We start from the raw sequence: 19,992 nt of genomic DNA on the forward strand, positions 1-19,992 counted from the left end.
TGGCTGAGATGACCCACTGAACTCTCCCTATTGGCTGAGATGACCCAATAAACCCTCCCTCACAGCTGAGATGACTCTTGAACCCATCCTATTGGATAAGATGACCCACTGAACCCTCCCTATTGGCTGAGATGACCTGATGAACCCTTCTATTGTCTGAGATGACCCAATGAGCCCATTCGACTAGCCATCACAGCGAACTCTTCCTGTTAGCCAAGAGAGCCCACAAACCCTTCCTAATTAGCCATATAGCCTAAATGATTTCTTCCTGTTGGCAAAGAATACCAGGGGCAGCTCCCTAATGAACCAAGACGACCTAATGAATCCTTATTTGGCTAAGAGTACACAACGAACCTTTCCCGTTGGTTGGAAGGACAGGGGAACCCTTTTATGGTCCAGTGAAGGCTTTCTGTTGGCTGAAGTAACCAGCAAACCCCCCCTGTTGGCCAAGCAGCCCCCATGAATGCCCACCACTGGCAGAAATGACCCAGTGAACTCTCTGTTGGCCAAAATGACCAAGAGACGATCCCCTTCCTTGGGATGAGATGTCCTTTGGATCCTCTCCTCCCCTCTGACCACTAGGCAGGCGCTGGGGCTCCAGCACTCACCCATAACCAGGCCCTCAGGGACCCATCTGCCAAGCGCTCACCATGATGTTGGGCAACGTGGCGTAGCGGGGCTCGTTGAGCCGCAGGTCGGCGGTCACCACGGCAGGCAGCTTCAGGCGCAGGGTCTCCAGGCCCCCGTCAATCTCTCGCTCCACTTTCACTTTGTCCCCTTCCAGCGTCACCTGGGAGGCGAATGTGCCCTGGGGAGGAGCGGCATGGGGGGAGAGTGGGCGAGGTTAATTCAGGGCAGGCACGGAGCCGTCCTCCACGGGCCACTGCTGAGTGCACACACGGATGAGGGGACGGAAGAGGGAGAGGCCCACGACATTGAGCTCAAAAACAGGAGGAAGCCACAGAAGGGGGGCTCAAAAATCCGGGGCGGTGGTGGGGGGTTCTTTACTTTCACCGGGAGCCCCGGTGTAGGTCCTAACTCCTGAGCCTGCCGGCTGGGCCTCCCCACCGTGGTAACAAGCAACAGGTGTGGAGTGTTGGGCACCATTCTAAGCAATTTACTCAGATTAAGTCACCAGATCCTCACAAGAACTCTATGAAGCAAATGCTATTATCCCCACTCTACAGATGAGGAAAACTGAGGGAGAGAGAGGCTCAAAAACGTGCCCACTGGGGCCGGCCCCGTGGCCGAGGGGTTGGGTTCGCGTGCTCCACGTCAGCAGCCCAGGGTTTCGCCGGTTCGGATCCTGGGCACGGACATGGCACCGCTCATCAAGCCACGCTGAGGCGGGTCCCACATGCCACAACCAGAAGGATCCACAACAAGAATATATGACTATGTGCTGGGGGGCTTTGGGGAGAAGAAAGAAGGGGGGACAAAAAGAAGATTGGCAACAGATGTTAGCTCAGGTGTCAATCTTAGAAAGAAAAAAAAAGTGCCCACTGTCACCCACAGGTGGAAAATCCAACAGCTGGCAGTCTGGTTCTGGGCTCCAGGTCTTGCTCTCACCCACCCACCATCCTGTCCCCAAGAGCTCCCTTCAAGGCCCCTCTGCTGGGCCGACAACAGAGTCTCGTGTGCTCACCTCAACCCTCGAAACATCTCTGGGACCCCATCTTCTCCACCCAGTGCCCCGTCTCTGGCCGAGGGCCCCGCCCCTCAGCTGAATCAACATTTCCTGACATACCTACACCCTCTTTGTCTGAGCCATCTCTTCTCTCCGTTCCCTTATTCACTGGACAAACCTTTCAGGCCTGAGGTGGAATCGTGCATCATCCCCAGTCTTATCCGGGGGCCCCATGAGCCTGACTCCAGGAATACACCGTGAGCACGACCAACGAGGCCCCGGCTTTCACGGAAGACCACCAGTAACCAAGGAACATGGGCGCCCTCGGCCACATGTGGCTTCGGAGCACATGAACTGTGGCTGGTGCAATTGAGGGAGGGATGGCATTTCTCATTTTAATTAATTAAAATTGAAAAACAGATAAGTGGGGGGCTGGCCCGGTGACACAGTGGTCAAGTGCGCTCGTTCCACTTCGGCGGCCCAGGGTTCACTGGTTCGCATCCTGGGTGCAGACACGGTACCACTTGGGACGCCATGCTGTGGCAGGCGTCCCACAGATAAAGTGGAGGAAGATGAGCACGGATGTTAGCTCAGGGCCAGTCTTCCTCAGCAAAAAGAGGAAGATTGGCAGCAGGTGTTAGCTCAGGGTTAATCTTCCTCAAAAAATAAAAACAAAAAAACCCCTGATAAGTGAGATACATTATCACAATGGTGGTGATGGTTTCATGGGTGTGTATACCTGTGTCAAAGTTTATCAAATTGTACATTTTAAATAAATGCAGTTTATTGTAGGTCAGTGACATCTCAATAAAACTGTTAAAAAATGATACAGGGTGTAGTTACTGGAAAACATTTAAGTCTGTTTGGAACAACTTGGGTGTGTGACCGCTTTTCTACTTTTCAACTACTTTTTCTACTGTGAATTTCAGGAATCTAAATTAAGTAGTTCTGAGGGAACTTTCGCATCTGAATTGAGACATGTTGTACATATAAAATACACGCTGGATTTCAAAGACTTCGTACAAAAAGAAAAAAGAATGTAAAATAGCTCCGTATTTTTTATATTGACTACCTGTTGAAGTGATATTTTAGATATAGTGGGTTACATAAAATATTATAAAAATTAATTTTGCCTCTTTCTTTTCACTTGTTTAACGTGGCTAACAAAAATTTTACATAACTTATGTGGCTTGCATTTCTGTTAGACTGGCACGGGGTGGATTCAGGAGTGTGGAGTGTGGAAGGGCATGACTATTTCATACGGGGGGCGGGCAAGGAAGGCCTCTCTGAAGAGGTGATTCTGAGCAGACACCTGAAGGAGAAAGTGACAAGCCATGAGGCAATGTGAGGAAACCGTGTTCCAGGCTGAGGGAACAGCAAGTGCAAAGGCCCTAAGGCAGAGATGAGCTTGACGTGGTTGAGGAACAGCAGGGCTGGTGCACAGGGAGCACATGAAGGCCCCGGTGAGGCCTGGTGCCCCAGCTGTGCATTCCTCCTTCCTTCCCGCTTTATGCCTGCCTCCCTCCTGAAGGGACAGGGGTGGCCGTGCCCTGAGCCCCCAGGCCTGGTCCTCAACAGATGCTCCCCACTCCAGCCTCACCTGAGGCCAGTCCAGAAATCCGGCTGTCATCTGCCCGGTCTGGTTACAGTCATCATCGATGGCCTGAGTGGGGAAGAGAGACGATCATATGATGAGGGGGCTTCTCATGTACCTTCGCCTAGACAGGCAAAGGTTTTCTATGCAGGAACAGACAGGAAGTATCATACGGTCTGTGTCACAGCTACTCAGCTCTGCTGCTATGCATACAAGCAGCCACAGACAATACGTGTCTACGTAAACGAATGGGTGTGGGGGTGCCAATAAAGCTTTATTTACAAAATTAGTGGTAGCCACAGGCTACAGGTTGCTGACTCCTCTTCTAGAATGATCCCATCCCCTCGCTTAGGCCCAGAAACAGCCAGTCACTCATCCAGGGACATGTGAGGGCATCTGGCATCCCCAATGTCAGATCTTGGGCCCCTGTATAAATATTCATAGAAGACTTCCATGAGCCAGGCCCTGGGAACTGGATGAACAGGATCTGGGCCAAGGAGAATGCTCTATTTCCTGATCCCAAGGATTAGTTCAGGGATGGGCACGTGACTCAAGCTGGATCAATGAAGAGTTAGCCCTGGGAGCTTTGCTGGAACTCTTGAAAAAGAGGCTCTTTTCTTTCTGCTGGGATCGCCAGCCCAGTGGGATGTGAGCCTGGAGATGCAGAGATTGAAGCCAAGACAGAGGAGCAGAGCTTAGGGATCATGTGTGACCCTGGATCAAGCCGTGCCTGAAGCTCACCTTACACGAGCTTATAAGTTCGATTTTTGGCATAAGCTAGTTTGAATTGTAATTCTGTCACCTACAGCAAAGAAGGTCCTGACCAGTTCACCTGGCGTCTCTCCAGCTGGAGGCCCTAGCCCTAGGAACTGTCCCTGACAACCAGCACAGGTAGGACAGCAGAGTCTGAGACCCACCAGCAAATGCAGGAGGCTTCACTAGGCCATGCAACCAGCACCCGTGCCCTGGGGAGCTGGTGTGAGACTGGGCCCCCCAAGCCTGAGCCAGACTGTGACTTTTTGGCGTAGTCTATGGTTAGGCCCTCTGCCTCAGTTTACATCCTATAGCCCACATGGGTCCCATCAGCCGCCTCCTCTCCCTAGGGGGCTAATCCAGCCCACTAGAATCCCCATCTGTCTCTCCCTGCTGGGGCCCCACTTCCAGCTCCCACGCCCTGTCTCTGTGCCCCGTTTGACTGTGCAGTCTCTGCCCTTCTTTCTCAGCCTCTGTCCCTAACCCCCTGTCTCTTGATCCCTCCCTTTCCACTCCTGTCTGTCTGTGGCTCTTCCAATGGCCATCCTCTGCCCCTGCCCTGGGTGAGGCCACCACGAGGTCTGTCCTCAAACGGGCTGGGGTGGGGGAGCTACCCTCCCGGAAGGGTGTCCCGGGTCTCCTGAGGGGACAGCTGAGCCGGAACACGTACCTGTCACCCGGGCGTGCCGTGCGGCGGGCAGGGTTCTGAGTCCTCGCCACAGCTCGCTCTGTTAGCCCTCAATGTCCTCCCCAGACGGCCAGCCTCAGTTCTCTCTCCCTCCAGGCCCCTCCTCGGCCCCACAGGGATCTTCCTGCACCCAGAGCTGACCCCGTCGCCCCTGCGCACAACCCTCCTGTTGCTCCCCAGTGTCTCCAAAGCCCCAAGTCTGCTTCAAGCTCAGGCCTCCATCCTGAATCCACACGACGTCCCCCGCTGCCCTCTGACCTGTTCTTGCAGAGTCTCCCCTCTGCGCCTCCAAAGCAGACCCCTGCACTGTCCCTCCCTCCACCTCACTGCCTGTCCCTCCTGCCGCATCTGTCTCTCTGTTCTGTCCCTTCCGCCTCGGCCCAGGCCTCCGTGTCTCCCACATGGACCATCAGCACGGCCTCCGGGGCCCCAATCTCACCCCACAGGACCACAAGGGATCTTTCTAAGGCCCACAGTGACACTGCCCTCCCCTGCTCACGCTCTCTAGGAGGGGTGACAGTGAAGTCCCAAGATGCTCATCCTGGGATGTCTGGACGCCCCAGGCCTGGGCCACGGGCAGTCTCACCTCCCGCCCTCCCCACCTCCGGAGCAGGGATGGGGGGTGGGGAAGAGGCTGGCGACACCTACCTGCTTCCCCAGCAGCACCAGGTCCACCTTCTCCTTCTCTGCCAGCTTAGCCAGGACCCGGGCCACCTGTAGGGGACCCAGGCGATCCGCCTCTGCAGCTGGCACCTCCACGTGGATGCCTCGGTCTGCGCCCATGGCCAGAGCGGTGCGGATGGTCTCCTGCCAAGGAAGGGAGGCGCTTGACTTGGCTTCTAGTCCCAGGAGGACCCAGGAGTCCAGCCCCAGCCCCTCCTCCCTCAGACCAGGAGTCCAGCCCCCAGCCCCTCCTCCCTCAGACCCAGGTGTCCAGCCCCCAGCCCCTCCTCCCTCAGACCCGGGAGTCCAGGCCCCCAGCCCCTCCTCCCTCAGACCCAGGAGTCCAGGCCCCCAGCCCCTCCCCGCTCAGACCTGGGACTCTGGGTCCCAGCTTCCCTCCCCGGAGCACCTGGCACTGGGCGGGCCCACAGCTGACAGCAATGATCTCCTTCACCAGCTTCTTCTCCTTGAGCCGCACGGCCTCCTCCACCGCGATCTCGCAGAAGGGGTTCATCGAGTGCTTCACGCCATCCGTGACCACACCGGTCCTGTCTGGCTTCACCCGGATCTGCCCACCAGGACAGGAAGGGGCAGGGGGAAGCAGGCGAGAAGTTAAGGGCCGTGGCGCCAACCCTCCCTCGGGCCGATGGGACCACAGGGGCCCGGAAAGGGGCGCAGCCTTGTCTGGGGTCCCACAGCTCCAGGGACGCAGCAGGGTTAGAGTTGACAGGCGGGTGGAAGGTCACCCTCATTTCTCATCCGGACATTCCCCGAGCACCAGAGACATGCGACATGCTCGTCCCTACTGTCACTGGTCCTTGGACCTGAAATAGTATTTCTCAGATTTCCGATTACCATAACCCACAGCGAGAAACACATTTTATGACCTCCCCGCGTATATTATAAATACATAACCGATATTTCACATCAATGTAAATACACTGCAACACGAGGTTCGGCACACCTTATTACCCCGACTTTATACACTGAACCGTGACATGGTATTTCCTCTTCTTTTGTTTTTGTTTGTTTTTTTTTTTTGAGGAAGACTGGCCCTGAGCTAACTACTGCCAATCCTCCTCTTTTTGCTGAGGAAGACTGGCCCTGAGCTAACATCCGTGCCCATCTTCCTCTACTTTCCATGTGGGATGCCTACCACAGCATGGCTTGCCAAGCAGTGCCATGTCCGCACCCGAGATCCGAACCGGCAAACCCCGGCCGAATAGGCGGGACATGCGCACTTAACAGCTGCGCCACCAGGCGGCCCCTCTTTTTTGCTTTTAAATGCCAGCCGTCTACGTGCATTTCATGACCAACGCATGGTCACGACCTAGTCTGAACACCAGCACCAAAGGCCTCCCTCCGCCAGGCAGGCAAACAGCGCGGGGGGCAGGCCAAGCCGGCTCATCCCTTCCCTCCCCGCCCCCACCCGCCCCCCCGGCACCGGCACCGAGGTGTGCTCTGGGGACCCCGCCACCCGCGGGGAGAGAGGCCCGGGGCGGGAGCCTCTAGCGCAGGGCGGGTGCGAACACTATCCTCCTCTGAGCTGCTGTGGCTGCTCTAAGACCGCAGACTCGGTGCCTTCGTGTCTCGCGGGCCCGGAGGCCAGAAGCCCCAAATCAGTTTCAGCGCTGCCGTCGAGGGGTCACAGGGCCGCGGTCCCTCCAGCGGAGGCTGTGGGGAGAGTCCGTTCTTGCCTCCTCCAGCTTCTGGGGGCTGCCTGCCTTCATCTTCAACTCCGTCTCTGCTCTGTCTCCACAGGGCCCTCTCAGTGTGCGTGTCCCCTCTCCCTCTGCCTCTCTTACAAGGATCCTGGAGGCGGCATTTAGGGCCCACTCAGGGGAACCCAGGATAATCTCCCCACCTAAAGATCCCTAATCACGTCTGCAAAGACTTTGTTTCCAAATAAAGCATCATTCACAGGTTCCAGGGGTCAGGGCCGGGATATCCCAGGGGAGCCACTTCTCAGCCCACCACAGTCCTCTCGGTAGTGAACAGGGATGGTACAGTCCCTGGGCACTGAAGAAACAGCACGTAGGAGCCCTGCTCTAAGCAACTACACGTATCCTAGCTCATTAATTCTGGTGACAGCCCGATGAGGGAGGCACTGGCATCATCCCTGTGGGCAGCTGAAGAATTGAAGTACCTGGCCCAAGGCCACATGGCCAGTCAGCGGGACTCGGGGCCCCAAGCACTCAAGTCCCCTGCTATCCCACCTGGCAATTCCCTGAAGAAGTTGGGGAGCTGTGACACAGATCGATGTGGGACCGACCTAGTCTGATGTTGGAGGCTGTCGGGGAGGGCTTCCCTAAAGCTGTGGCACCTTAGCTGAGGCCCGAATGATGAACTGGTGTTGAGTAGGTAAAACGTGAGGAAAAGTGTTGGGTGGGGAGCATGTGCAAAGGCCCTGAGGTAGAAGGAGCAGGGAGGGGTTGAGGGGTCCCAGGAGGCTGGAGTGGCCCTGAGGCCAGAGAGGCCAACAAGGGCTGGACGGTTGTGGTTGGCACAATAACAGATCTTCAAGATGCCCACATCCTAATCCTGGAACCTGTGAATGTCACCTACATAGCAAAGGGACTTTGCAAATGTGATGAAGTTAAGGATTTTGAGAGAGGGAGGTTATCCTGGATTATCTGGGTGGGTCCGCAAGGGTCTTTCTAAGTGAAACAGGGAGGTGAGAGAGTTAGTGTCAGGCTCAGAGAGAGACTGAAGATGCTACACTGCTGGCTTTGAAGGTGGAGGAAGGGGCCACAAGCTGAGGGATGCAGGCGGCTCTAAAAACTGGAAAAGGCCAGGAAACAAACTCTCCCCTGGAGCCTCCAGAAGGAAACAGCCTCCTGCTGACACCTTGATCTCAGCCCAGTAGACTGATTTCAGACGTCTGACCTCCGGAACGGTAAAAAGAACAAATCTGCGTAGTTTTAAGCCACTAAGTTTGCGGTAACTAGTGACAGCAGCCACAGGAGGCCACGGTGGGGAGCGGCTCTCGAGCCAAAGAATAACAACGAAAAGTAAAGAAGGGGGTGGATCCAACTTAAGTTTGTACAGGATCCTTCTGGATTCCTGGTGGAGAAAACTGGAAAAATGGCAAGAGCGGAAGTGAGGAGAGAGCCGGGCGGCTGTTAGTCATGGAAATAAGAGATGACGGGGAGACAGAGGGGGACAGACTGGGGAGGTCTCTGGAGGTGGAACTGACAGAACTCGGTGCTTGGCTGGGGGAGGGAGAGGGAAGAGCCAGGCAGGACTCGCCGGCTTCTGGTCTCAGTACAGCCAGGAAGATGCTGAGTTCGAGCCCAGAGGCGCCTGCATGATCTGGCCCAGGACCTGCCCCCACTCTCTTCTCCCATGTGGCTGCCACCCAACGGCTTGGCCAGAGCAGACCCGAGGTGACGGCCTGGCCCAGCTGGGGACAGTGGGACGCTCTCTCTTTCGATCTCCCTGCGTCTTTCTCTGTGGGGCTGTGGGGGTGTGGCTGTCCCTCCCATCAGCAGGACAGAATCAGAGCTGGGAATCTGGGATTCCGGCAGGGGCTTCCCAGTCTGGCTGTGTCTCATGGACTGGTAACATTCAAAGGAGGAAGAGAAAGAGAAAAAGGGCAGCTATCATTTTTTATCACCAATATTTCATTTTTAAAAAGTCATTTTAGGGGCCAGCCCAGTGGCGCAGCGGTTAAGTGCGCATGTTCTGCTTCGGTTCGGATCCTGGGTGTGGACATGGCACCACTTGGCAAAAGCCATTCTGTGGCAGGCGGCCCACATAGAAAGTAGAGGAAGATGGGCACGGATGTTAGCTCAGGGCCAGTCTTCCTCAGCAAAAAGAGGATTGGCAGTAGTTAGCTCAGGGCTAATCTTCCTCAAAAAAAAGAAAAAAAAAAATCCAAGATAGGACTTTCCCCTTGAAACAGCAGGGCCGCCCCCGATCCATAACAGGCCTGTGCGGGTGAGCCCGGAGCTGTGGGAGCCGAAGCCTGCTCCAACTCTGGAGGACTCTCGACCTGGGCTCTGAGTCCCCAGGAGATGGGGCAACAACCCTCGGGCACCGAGGACACCTGCCAGCGTTTCTTCTCCATGAAGACCTTTTAAGCTTGAGTTGCTTTCAAGCTTCAGAAACACTGTTTAGTTAAATTACATAAGTCAGGAAACAATGGGTAGCCTGAAAAGTCAGCGGCAGTCTTTTTTTTTTTTTTTTTTAATAATGACGCTTTATAAAGTGAGGCAGAGGACTCAGCATGAAGCTCCCAGGCTTTCTCTCAAATATGCAACGTGTTAACCTTCTGCGGAAACAGCCACGGCCCTGACGGGCAACGCTCCCAGCGCTTCGTATCCATGAACTCATTGATCAGTCCTAACAGCCCAGGAGGTTGGTTCCTGACGTGACCACCCTCATTTTAAAAGATGGGGCAACTGAGGCACAGAGAGGCCAAGTGCCTTGAGCAAGGTCACACAGCAAGGAAGTGGCAAGACCAAGGGTGTAACCTCAGGTCAGTTTTGGGGACCATGAGTCTCTTCAGGATGCCAAATGTGCCCTCGGAGGTAAGAGAGTCGGTCTTTTCATTGGTTGCCCACTCTATCCAAGCGGCTTTTTATAACGTGATTTCTGACAGCTCTTCTTGAAGCCCCGACACAGCTCAAGGATTTCTGGTCAGTTCTGTCCTCTAGACTTTTTTATCAGGTGAGTCACTGTGCGTGTGCTGGGGCAGAGTGACCAGGACACAGAGCTACCAGGTCAGCCAAGGCCAGACAGGCAGAGGGCGGCCAGGAGCGATGCCAGCCACAGACGGCTAAGGCGGCGGTCAGTGCGAGGAGACCCTTCCAAAGGAGACCTCATCTGGGGCAGACGGAGAAGATCGACATCCCCACGGAGGTGACATGTGTGGCCTGAGGGACGAGGAGGTGCCAGCCAAGCCAAGAACAGGAGGAGTAAGTAGGGGAAAAAGCCGTGTGCTCCCAGAACCGACAGACGGGGTGGCTGGCCAGGGTTGGGCCCCGAGATGGAAATAGGGTTTCTGGGGCCTGAAGTTTCCATTCTTTGGAGAGACCCCTTTAAGAAAAGGAACACTAAATTATGAACGCAAAACTGCTCCAGCCTCTCCCGGGGCTTCAAAGAAGCCGTCAAGGGTCGGCTTCATCAGCCTCCCAGAACACGGGCCCCCCCGCCGGAGCTGGCTATCACTAGATTGGCTATTAATGTCCTAGACACACACCCCCAGAGACGCAGCGACAGACACACTGGGCAGAACATGTGTTACGTTTTGAAGAAAGGACTAAATAAACTTACATTACTATGACTATCAATAATAACAATACTCACCGAGGACCAGCCAACCCTTATGTACCAGGCACTGTTCTTTTTTTCTTTCCTTTTTTTTTTTTGAGGAAGACTGGCCCTGAGCTAACATCTGCTGCCAATCCTCCTCTTTTTTTTTTGCTGAGGAAGACTGGCCCTGAGCTAACATCTATGCCCATCTTCCCCTACTTTATATGTGGGATGCCTGCCACAGCATGGCTTTTGCCAAGCGGTGCCATATCCACACCCGGGATCCGAACCGGCGAACGCCAGGCCCCCCGAAGCGGAACGTGCGCACTTAACCGCTGCGCCACCAGGCCGGCCTTAGGCACTGTTCTAAAAGCTTGTTTAATCTTCACTACAAGCCAATAAAGGAGGTACTACCACTATCTCCAGTGTACTGGGGAGGAAAATGAGGCTCAGAGTGGTTAAGCAACTCCCCCAAGGGCACACAGCAGGAAGCAGATCCGCGTGGCTGGGCTCGCTCGGAGTCCCTGCTCCGAGCAGCTCTATCAGTGTACCCACCATCTAAGGCAGCAGTCACTGCATCAGACAGACTCTCCTGCCCATCCTGGAGCTCCAATTCCAGAGGGGGAGACAGACGCTAAAGCAATAGATGGGTATATCACGCTGTGGGTTACAAAGCAATGAGTATGGGGGAAAATACAGCAAGGAAGGGGACAGGGACCATGGGCGCTGTGATTTTAAGAAGGTATCCAGGGAAGGCCTCACAGGGAAGGTGACATTTGAGTAAATACTGGAAGGAGGTGAGGAAGCGATGCTGGGAACACAGAGGTGGGTCAGACCCTGCACTCCCCAAAAGGAGCTGCCAGTCTAGGGGTAGGGGTGACATCTGGGAAAAAGAGGGTCCCAATCCACTATGAGGGGAAGCTGAGACAGGCAAGCCCAGGGGGCTGCAGGAGCCTGAGGGGGTGGGGTGGCGGGCTTCCTGGAGGAGGTGATGCCAGAGAATCTCCAAAGGGAGGGATAAGAAGCAGAGGTTGGAGGGTGGAGCGGCAAGGGCACCCAAGGCAGAAGGCACAGGAGGGGCAAAGGCCCACAGCAAGAAGCGGCCTGTTCTATGAGGAAAGCACAAGCCAGTGGGAGCAGTGGAGGCACCCAGGTGAGGGTGGGAGAGGGAAACGTGGATGGCTGAACAGGGGGCCAGGGCCAGACCACGAAGGGCCTCGAACACCAGGCTGAGGGGCTGGGGAGCCACGGGAGGACTCTGAGCAGGGGAGGGGCGGGGTCTGCTCTGGGTGCAGGAAGACTCCTGAAGCTGGGAGGGGACGGACTGGAAGGGGAGAGACTGAAAGGTAGGGAGGGGACTAGGGCGAGAGTCCAGGAGGGAGAGATGAGGCCTGAACAGTTGGGGCCATGAGGATGAAGAAGAGGGGACAGGGCAGAGAGAGGAGAGGGCAGGAGGCAGGGGGCTGAGGAAGGACAGGCGGTGGGCAGTGAGGGGAGGAGGGGCAGGTGCTGCCCCGGGCCTGGCCCGGTGATTAGGTGGTTGGCAGTGTTTGAATATTTGGTTGTTGAGAAAGGGATGTCCACAGACACAACCAGTGGGACAGGATGTAACAGAGGGCACCCTGGGGCCCTGTGGGAGGGGCAGGCAGCACCGAAACCTGGGGACAAGATAGGAGCTCATAAAGGACACGTTCATGCTCCCTGAGGCAGCACACGCACTGAGGCACCCATGTGCCAGGCCCCCCGCTGGGCAATGCTGGGACCCAGAGCCGAGTCGAACACGGGCCTACCCGGTGGGAGAAACAGATACCACCACCCCAGACATCTCAGGCCAGGGGCCAGGGCTGGGGCAGAGGGAGGCCCAGGGGCTCTGGAGCCCAAAGGAAAAGTCGGAGGCGGGAGGCAACCAGGAGAGTTGGGTCCCAGGACCCCAAGACGAGCACGTGTCCAAAAGGCTGGAGCCCACAGCCCTGCCATACGCCCGCCAGAGCTGTCAGGAGGCAAGTGGCTGTTGAGTGGAGATGCGAGGGGCACAGAGACCGGAGCAGGACTCGAGTGCGTTTCAATCCCGACTCTCGTTGCCTCGCTGGGTGATCTGGCAGGTGAAAGACCCTCCTCGGGCCTCAGTTTCCTCATCTGTCCATCAGGATTACTAATATCTAGAGGGTATTGAAAGGACTGAATGGGCTCATCTCTGTCAAGGACTTAGATGGCTGCCTGGTGCACAGTGAGGACCCACTCAAGGGGACCTGTTAACGATCACTGAAGTTTTCCTGCCCGGGTCTGGCTCCCGGGCCCTCCTCCTCATCCCACCCCCGCAAGCCGGCAGGGGCAGTAGCAGCATCAACTTCCTAGCCCTGGATTCATCCACCCCAAAGCCTCGGGGCATGCCAGGCCCCTTGCTGGGCAAGGCTGGGGACACGGAGGTGGGCTCCCAGTCTGATGGGGGACAGACATGGATGGACAGTCACCACCTTCAGTCTGGTGTAAGTATTGGGAGAAAGTGGAGGGACTGTGTCTGATTCACCTCTGTCCAGACCAGCTTCTCTCTGGGGACAAGCCAGGCCACGGAGACACTGTCCCCAACCCTTCTCATGGAGCACATGAGCCAGTCCACCAACTCAATCAGACTGGCTTTCATCTCTAGCAACCACGCCTCCGTCCCTTTCTAGCTAAAGCCTCCTGGCTCACCCTGTGGCTATCTATATAGGATGAAAGACGGCTCTGGGCTCCCGCAGTGCCTTGTCTGACCTCCCTTATAGCTGGTTCCTATGCTGAGTCAACAGTGTGCAATGCAGCCCAGTAGGTGAAAGCTCGGCTTGCATGCAAAGCACTCGCAGGGAGGAGTCAGAGGAACCTGGATAGGAATCTCGGCTCTGCCCTTTCCCAGCTGAGTGGCCCCTCTGTGCCTCAGTTTCTCCGTGTATTAAACAGGGACCACGACTCCCCCAGCAGGTAAGAAATAGCGAAGGTAACTCGCCCTGCACCAGTGATCCAGAGAGTGAGTCCAGAACTGGGGAGAGGGAAGGAGCCCATGACTCCAGAGGGGCGGGGTGTGAGTGAAGAGGGATCGGCGGGCAGACCCTCAGTCCTTGACCTTTGCCCTCAGGTGTGACTTTGATGTTTGGAGGAAGAGCGACAGAGATCAGAGGTTACGAGGAGACACCCCCGCATGCGGTGTGCGCTCGTGAACCTGGACGCACACGGCCGCGGGACACAGGGAGGTGGGAGGGGGCCCGGTCACCTTCACGGCGAAGTCGATCACCCTCTTGACAGCCACGAGCGCGCGCAGCTCCGCCATCTTCCTGCCGCAGCCACCTCGCCGGGTCGGTCCGCAGCCTCGGCCTCGGGGTCCAGACACCCAGGCGCCGTCCTTCTCTGCGCCTGCGCGGCACGCCGCCAGCCAGTCAACCGCTGCAATGCCCGCCTCCGCCCCGAGAGAGGACCAATCGGAAGGCCGGAGGGGAGGGAGGTGTGGCAAACCGTTGCGGACCAATGGGGAGCGGATCCCGGGGAGAGAGGCGGGACCCGGGGGAAAGGGGAAGCCGGCTTTGTGAAGGGGGCGTGACCGGGAACTAGGGGAAAGGTCGGGCGGGGGAAGGAAGCGGCGCGGGAGTGGAGCTGCTCCCGGTTGTCCTGAACCTTTCCCAACGCCCTCGGACCTATCCGCTCCTCCAGTTCCCTACCTCCTCCTCGCCGCTCCAAGACGCAGTGCCCGTGTCCCCACGCCTCTGAGTCCTCCTGTGTCCGTGTCCCCCCATTTTCTCCACGTTGCTTGTCCCATGATCACGCCTCTACCTCCCTCCATATCCGTCCTCCCTTGTCCGTGTCTCCACTTTCCCTCATATCTCTGTCCCTACATCCCTTCTATGTGCACATGTCCCCTCCTGACCCCACTCCCCTTGTGTCCCCGTTCCCCTCCAAATCCGTGTCCCTTGTCCACTCCATGCTCGTGTTTCCTTGCCCGTCCCCCCCCATGGCCCCACGTTCCCTATAGGTTCATATCCTATGTTCTTCCTCCCTGAGCCTCCATGTACCCCTGTGCCCGAGTCCCTGTTCTTGTACATGTTCCCACGTCCGTTCATGTCGCCCGTGCCCGCGTCCTCACGTCCCCAGAAAGACACTCGGAGCTGCGGCGGCGGAAGCGCGTCCTTTATTCTACCCCAGGCAGGCTGCGGTCACAAGCACACGGGGAATCCACTGATGGCATCCGTGCCCTGCACGATCATATCCGCCAGCAGAAAGCAGAAGCCTGGCGGGGGGTAAGCGGAGGGCGGGTGGAGGAGGGTGGGTCCTGGGGCGGATGACCAGGAGGGCCCCGGGGACTGGGCTTTGGGGTTCAAGGGCATCTCTGCGGGGTCTGCAGGAGTCAGGAGAGGACTGTGTTGGGGAGTTCCTAGAGGGTCACTGTGGGGTTTCCTGGTAGGGGGCTGGGGAGTCTCTGCGGGGAAGGGGGGTCCTCTAGGCAGTTTTGTCCACCCTCTTCCCACTGTCCAGGTTACCCGCAAGAACAGAGAAGGGTAAGGCCAGCCACCCCAAAAAATAGGACCAGGAGAAGATGATGTCGTTTTTCCACGCGTTCTTCACCGTGTAGCCTGTCAAGGCGATCAGCAGCAGCAGGCCTGGGTCGCCCCAGCCGCCAGGTGAGCTTGGCCCGGGGGCTGCAACCAGGCCCCACGCAGACCGCGCCCACTGCCCCTAGCCACGCTCCCTTCTGGCCCGGCAGGTCCCTGCTCCACCAGGCCACGCCTCCGCCTCCCCCTCCCAGTCCCTGCTCCGCCACTCCACGCCCATCGTCCCAGCACCGCCCCTGGCCCTGCTTTTCCAGCTCCGCCCCCTCCTCTGGGTCTCCAGTGCCTCCAGCCGCGACCCCTGGGTCCCGGTCCCTCCAACCCCCCTATGCCTGGGGGCCCGCTGCCTCTCACCGCAGAGGAAGAAGATGGCGCTCGTGGTCTGGCCCCGCGAGTTGCCCTCCTGGCACAGAATCCGCAGCCCCATCACCAACCCCACGATGCCGCAGCCGGCGGCCAGCACCATGCACGCCCCAGTCACTGCCAGCATGGCTGGGGAGAGCCGGCCGCATCAGCCCCACGCTGGCTCCGTCCCGACCCCCCCCGACCCCCGCCCCAACACACCCGCCGGTGCAGGACTGGGAGCAGAGTCAGAGGTTTGCATCGGGGCTTGAAAACTGTGTCATGAGGGGCTGTTAATGTCGCGGCAGGAGGATCTGAGACTGGAGTGGAATGGGTGGGAGTGGGGGCACCGCAGGATGTGCCCAGCGGTTGTGTCAGGAGATGGGGCCAGCTGTGGTCAGTGCTAGGGCCTGTCTCTCCAGTGGGGGTCTGACATCTGGGCGAGCGGAGCCTCACTCTGGCAGGGGATGTTGGAGCAGAGGCTGCCGTTGCACTCCTGCCACAGGCCGCTGTGGCCCCCAGTAGAGTGGTTCCAGTAGTTGGTGGCAGTGGAGAGAATCGTCAAGACGTTGCCCAAGAGGCCCAGCAAGGTGCCCCCGCTCTGAAGACTCCGCTTCACCCCCATCCAGAGAGGCTGCTGCCGAGGGGCCACAAGTGCCGGATTAGCCAACACCCCTCCCGACCCCAGGTCCGTCTCCCAGCTCCTTCAGACCCCCTCCCTCTTGTCCCTCCATATCCCAGACCCCTGCGTGGGGCCCCTACTTCTGGGGATCTGGAGACCCCTTTCCCTCAGGTCCTCCCGTGCTCCAGGCCCGTCCCCCAGCACCTCTGCCTGGGGACCCCTCGCTTAGGTCCCTCCCAAACCCAAGCCCTCCTTCCCCCGTGCCCTGGTGCTCCTGCTGGGGACTTGGAGACCTTCTCCCAAGGAACTTCCCAGTCTTCCAGAGACGTCCATCCCCCAGTGGGATGTTCCTTTGGCCTGTCCAGTGCCCTCCTCCCACCCCCACCCCCACCCCCACACACACCTACCTAAGTGACTTAGACCCAGCTCCCAGGGCCTCTTAGACACAGAGCACAGAGGGGTGGGGGAAGGGAGACTGGGTCTCTGTGAGGCAGCAGGAGTTCCAGAACCATCTGTCGCAGCAGCCGTTTAAAGAGATAACCACCCACCCACCCATACACACACACACACACACACACACACCGAGGCAGCTCTCCTAGCAAAGTGACAGCTGAGAGTTGGATGGGAGCCGGTCTGTGGGGAGCCTGAGGGCCATGGCATGGTAGACCGTGTCCTAGAAGCTTCTCCTCCCTCTCTGACTGTGCCCTCCCAGCTCCTCCTCCTCCTTCCCTTTACTTCTCAATGCCAGTTTTCCTTGAGGCTCCATCCTCCACCTTCTTACCAGGTGAGCCTCCTCGCTCCTGCAGCTCCGGGGGTCACTGATGCTCTGCGGCATCCCAAACTCCATCTCCAGCCCAGATCTCTCTCCCGAGCCTTAGACTGGAGTCCTCACTTCTGAATGTCTTCCAGACGCCTGACGCTAGACCACCTCCCAGCTGAGCTCAGCATCTTCCACCAAGCCAGGGATGACCCCACCATCCCACCCAGTTCGTCGGGTCAGACCCCTGGGTGCTATCCTTGCCCCCTTCCTTCCTGCCACCCCCACAAAGCCCTGGGATCCCCAAGTCTGCTTCCTCCTGTCCCCAAATCTTTCTGGCTCACTCCTTCTTTTCCATCCCATGCCCTGGTCCAAGTCAGGCCTTTCCTGTCTCCTCTCCCACCTATTGCATTGCCAAGCTTCTCTCTCCATTCTGGCCTCCCGGCACGTCCCAGAGGAGTCTTTCTGGCATCTGGAGCTGACGCTGACTCTCTTCCTGCTCACTACCTTCTGCTAGCTCCCCACCACCCTTACGAGAGAGTCAAGTGTGGTGTTAGAGGCCCTGCCCCTCCCAACCCCCTATCCTCATTTTCCTCCACCCCCAGTTCATTCCGGCCACAAAGCATGATTCTCCATCCTCCAAAAACTTCCAGCCATTCCACGCCTCCACCTTTGGGTCCCTCTGCCTGGATTACCTTTCCTTGGCTCTCGAGAAGTCGCTAAACACCCTCTCCCCAGAAAGCTCACCTCCACCCTCTTTGACGGGGACAGTCTTTCTCCCGCGCCCTCTCTGCTGTCTGGCCTGTATTAGCCACCTGCCCCCACCAGACTTTTAGCCCCTGGTGGGCAAGGCCCAGGTCTGACTCATGTCCGCATCCCAGCAAGGCCCAGCGGAAAGGATGTGGTCAGGAAAAACCAACTGAAGGAAGGAAGGAAGGAATGAATGAATGAATGAATGAAATGAGCAAGGAGGACTAGGGTGACGGCGAGGGTGACAACATCAGCGAGGGAGCAGGAAGGAAAGAGCTAAAATGAGAAAGACAGGGAGGAAAAGAGAAGGAAGGGCGAAGAAGAGAGATGGAGACAGGGAGAGAGACAAGGGCAGAGAAGGGAGAGGGACCTGGGGCCGTGCCTGAGTCCACACTGGTCCCCACACTGGCCGGGAGCACCCTGAGGGCTGGCGGGAGGCTTGACTCCTCTGGTGTCACCTCCCATGGAGCTGGCGTATGGTTGGCTTATGTCGTGATTGAATTAATCTTGGAATAACCAGATCTCGGCCAATTTTTGTTGAATAGATGAAGAAACAAATGCAGGGGGCTGCGGGAGGGCTGGGGGTGAGGGCTGGAGGGGGCATCGTGTAATCCCATGGCTCCTGGCGATGCCTTCAGAGGACAGTGCTCCAAACCCGTCCTGCTATTCTCGCCCTCAGCTCACACGGCTTCGTAGCCAGGAAGGGGGGCGCTGCAGTGAGCACCCAGGCTCAGGGCACCTGGGGTGGCATAGAGAGGTTAGCACCTGTCCCGCCCTGCTTCCTGAGAGCCCCCAGCTGGCCCTCCCGAGCTCCCAGGGCAGCAGTCACCTACCTGCACAGACCCAGAAGAGGGCTGAAACCCAGCCCAGGTAGAAGGACCAGGAGAAGAACGTCTGGATCTGGGGATTTAGAGGCTGGTTCCACCGCTCAAGGGTATAGACCGTCATGGCCACCATCACGAAGAGGGCTGAGGACGGAGAGGAGAGAGACGGCTCAGCCCCTCTGTAGGAACTCGGCAGTCCCCAGTGCCCAAGGGCAGCCCGGAGCCCTTACCTGCAGCCAAGGCTGTGACAGACGAGACCAGGGGCCCACGGCCCGGGACAGACAGTGAGGGGATGCAGGACAGGACCAGGAAGCTCACGGACACCAAACCCCCCAGGGAAGCCAGAATGCTGAAGGCCTGAGTCACGTGGATGTAGCCTGCTCAGAAACAAGACCTCTGAATGCCTGTCCCGTCTGGTCATTCTCCCCACCCAACCCTGGCCCGTAAGAGAGATCTCTCCCTGTTACCTGCTACTGGGTCCTGATGCTCTTTTGGCCAAAGGCCCGAGTGAGATGATGTGGTCCCCATGGCCACGAACCAGAAATCCGTGCTCAGAGCAACCAGGACAGATAGAAGGCCCAGGGAGCCAGAGAGGAGGGCCAGGGACCGACAGGGTTCCATGGGGGGCATGCTGGGTTTCCAGGTCCAGGGCGATGAAGGGGCTGGTGATCCACACTCCTGGGTCCTCTGAGCTCAAGAAAGAGAAGCCAGCAAGCAGTGGGCACCAGTGCTCCTGAAGCCCAGGCTGGTTTGGTTTCACTCAGTTCCCGGTAACTGACTTGTCTCACACCCTCCCTTCCTGGGTTGTGCTGACAGCATCCTCCCCTCCCCCAAGGTTGTTCCCCTGTCAGTGTGTGGTGTGGACTGCACTGAGGGTGTCAATCATCAGTGGTGGTGGGGGTGTTGGTTCAGAACTTGCCTCTGTCTGCGGCCTACCTTAGAGGCCTCAACACCAGAGGGGGCTTCCTGGAAGAAGTGAGAGAAAAGCTTGGGGGCCCGGGGGTGGAAGGTGGTGAATGAGGCCAGAGTGTGAGTTAAATAGGAGGGGGAATGTGGCCAGAGGAGATAGTTGGGGGATGTGTCATGTTTTGCTGTGGGTTCTGCTACCTTCCGTTCTAGGAGGGCGGGGGACCCACTTTAGGGTCTCCATAGAAGGAGGGCGCTGGAGGGCAAGATGCCTGGGGCTGAAGGCGGAAGGGTCTGGAGGCCTGGACTCCAGGTCCTGAGGGAGGAAGGGAGAGGCAGGTCGGGGACTCAGACTCCTGGATCCCTGCTTGAAGTTATGCCCAGGGCCAGCAAATGGTGGAGAATCACAATTCTAAAAGTTTGTGGAGGGGAAGACACCCACATCCTCATCTGATAAGTGCGTTCACACACAGCGCTGCTTTGAGTGGGGCCTCCAGTGTAGTGGGTTTCCTCATCAAGATCAGAGCCTGGGGGGGGCAGGTGGCACAAGGGTGTCTGTGCAGGACCCTCCAGCCCTCCAAGCACGAGACCCCTCCTCCCGCACCAGCATCAGGTCCCGAGCAAAATGTCACCTGATAT

The 19,992-nt window shown here is 57.7% G+C and overlaps 3 protein-coding genes and 1 long non-coding RNA gene across 5 annotated transcripts in view; 1 reads left to right on the plus strand and 3 right to left on the minus strand.

The window, feature by feature from the left end:
• Positions 1–13,983, minus strand: part of ETFB (electron transfer flavoprotein subunit beta) — a 14,662-nt gene extending 679 nt beyond the window's left edge. The window contains exons 1-5 of the mRNA XM_046682872.1: positions 13,826–13,983; positions 5,735–5,893; positions 5,311–5,469; positions 3,228–3,290; positions 650–808 (exon numbers count right to left, since the gene is read on the minus strand). Coding sequence (XP_046538828.1) covers positions 650–808; positions 3,228–3,290; positions 5,311–5,469; positions 5,735–5,893; positions 13,826–13,882 — 597 coding nt within the window. The 5' untranslated portion in view covers positions 13,883–13,983. The remainder of the gene's footprint in view (positions 1–649; positions 809–3,227; positions 3,291–5,310; positions 5,470–5,734; positions 5,894–13,825) is intronic.
• Positions 13,983–15,366, plus strand: LOC124250726 (uncharacterized). Its single transcript, XR_006891600.1, has 3 exons — positions 13,983–14,053; positions 14,749–14,843; positions 15,079–15,366. It is a non-coding gene; the product is annotated as an uncharacterized LOC124250726 (long non-coding RNA).
• Positions 14,214–17,028, minus strand: CLDND2 (claudin domain containing 2). Its single transcript, XM_046682875.1, has 5 exons — positions 16,898–17,028; positions 15,951–16,131; positions 15,507–15,644; positions 15,084–15,203; positions 14,214–14,833 (listed from the first exon to the last, which is right to left on the minus strand). Exons 1-5 carry the CDS (start codon positions 16,961–16,963, stop codon positions 14,760–14,762), a joined length of 579 nt encoding a protein of 192 aa, XP_046538831.1. The 5' UTR covers positions 16,964–17,028; the 3' UTR covers positions 14,214–14,759.
• NKG7 (natural killer cell granule protein 7) lies at positions 16,503–19,387 on the minus strand. Of its 2 annotated transcripts, XM_046682874.1 has the most exons (5): positions 19,384–19,387; positions 18,915–19,134; positions 18,678–18,824; positions 18,457–18,591; positions 16,503–18,362 (listed from the first exon to the last, which is right to left on the minus strand). In XM_046682874.1, exons 2-5 carry the CDS (start codon positions 19,075–19,077, stop codon positions 18,304–18,306), a joined length of 504 nt encoding a protein of 167 aa, XP_046538830.1. In that variant the 5' UTR covers positions 19,078–19,134; positions 19,384–19,387; the 3' UTR covers positions 16,503–18,303. The 2 variants fall into 2 exon arrangements, with proteins under 2 accessions (XP_046538830.1, XP_046538829.1); XM_046682873.1 differs by lacking the exon at positions 19,384–19,387 and having other exon boundaries at positions 18,915–19,301.
• Positions 19,388–19,992: the final 605 nt, after the last annotated feature.

The sequence above is a fragment of the Equus quagga genome, chromosome 13, assembly GCF_021613505.1.
Source record: "Equus quagga isolate Etosha38 chromosome 13, UCLA_HA_Equagga_1.0, whole genome shotgun sequence".
NCBI classification, from domain to species: domain Eukaryota; kingdom Metazoa; phylum Chordata; class Mammalia; order Perissodactyla; family Equidae; genus Equus; species Equus quagga.

Excerpts from the sequence above, each read along its gene's own strand:
- CLDND2 (XM_046682875.1), bottom strand. The coding sequence starts at position 16,963 with ATGGAGTTTGGGATGCCGCAGAGCATCAGTGACCCCCGGAGCTGCAGG. Across the intron at positions 15,204-15,506 it reads CGCCATCTTCTTCCTCTGCG|GCCTGCTGCTGCTGATCGCC; the intron begins GTGAGAGGCAGC and ends GGGGCGACCCAG. Across the intron at positions 14,834-15,083 it reads ACCCTTCTCTGTTCTTGCGG|GCTTCTGCTTTCTGCTGGCG; the intron begins GTAACCTGGACA and ends ACCCCCCGCCAG.
- NKG7 (XM_046682874.1), bottom strand. The coding sequence starts at position 19,077 with ATGCCCCCCATGGAACCCTGTCGGTCCCTGGCCCTCCTCTCTGGCTCC. Across the intron at positions 18,592-18,677 it reads TGTCACAGCCTTGGCTGCAG|CCCTCTTCGTGATGGTGGCC; the intron begins GTAAGGGCTCCG and ends CTCCGTCCTCAG. Across the intron at positions 18,363-18,456 it reads CCTCTTCTGGGTCTGTGCAG|GTGCCCTGAGCCTGGGTGCT; the intron begins GTAGGTGACTGC and ends ATGCCACCCCAG.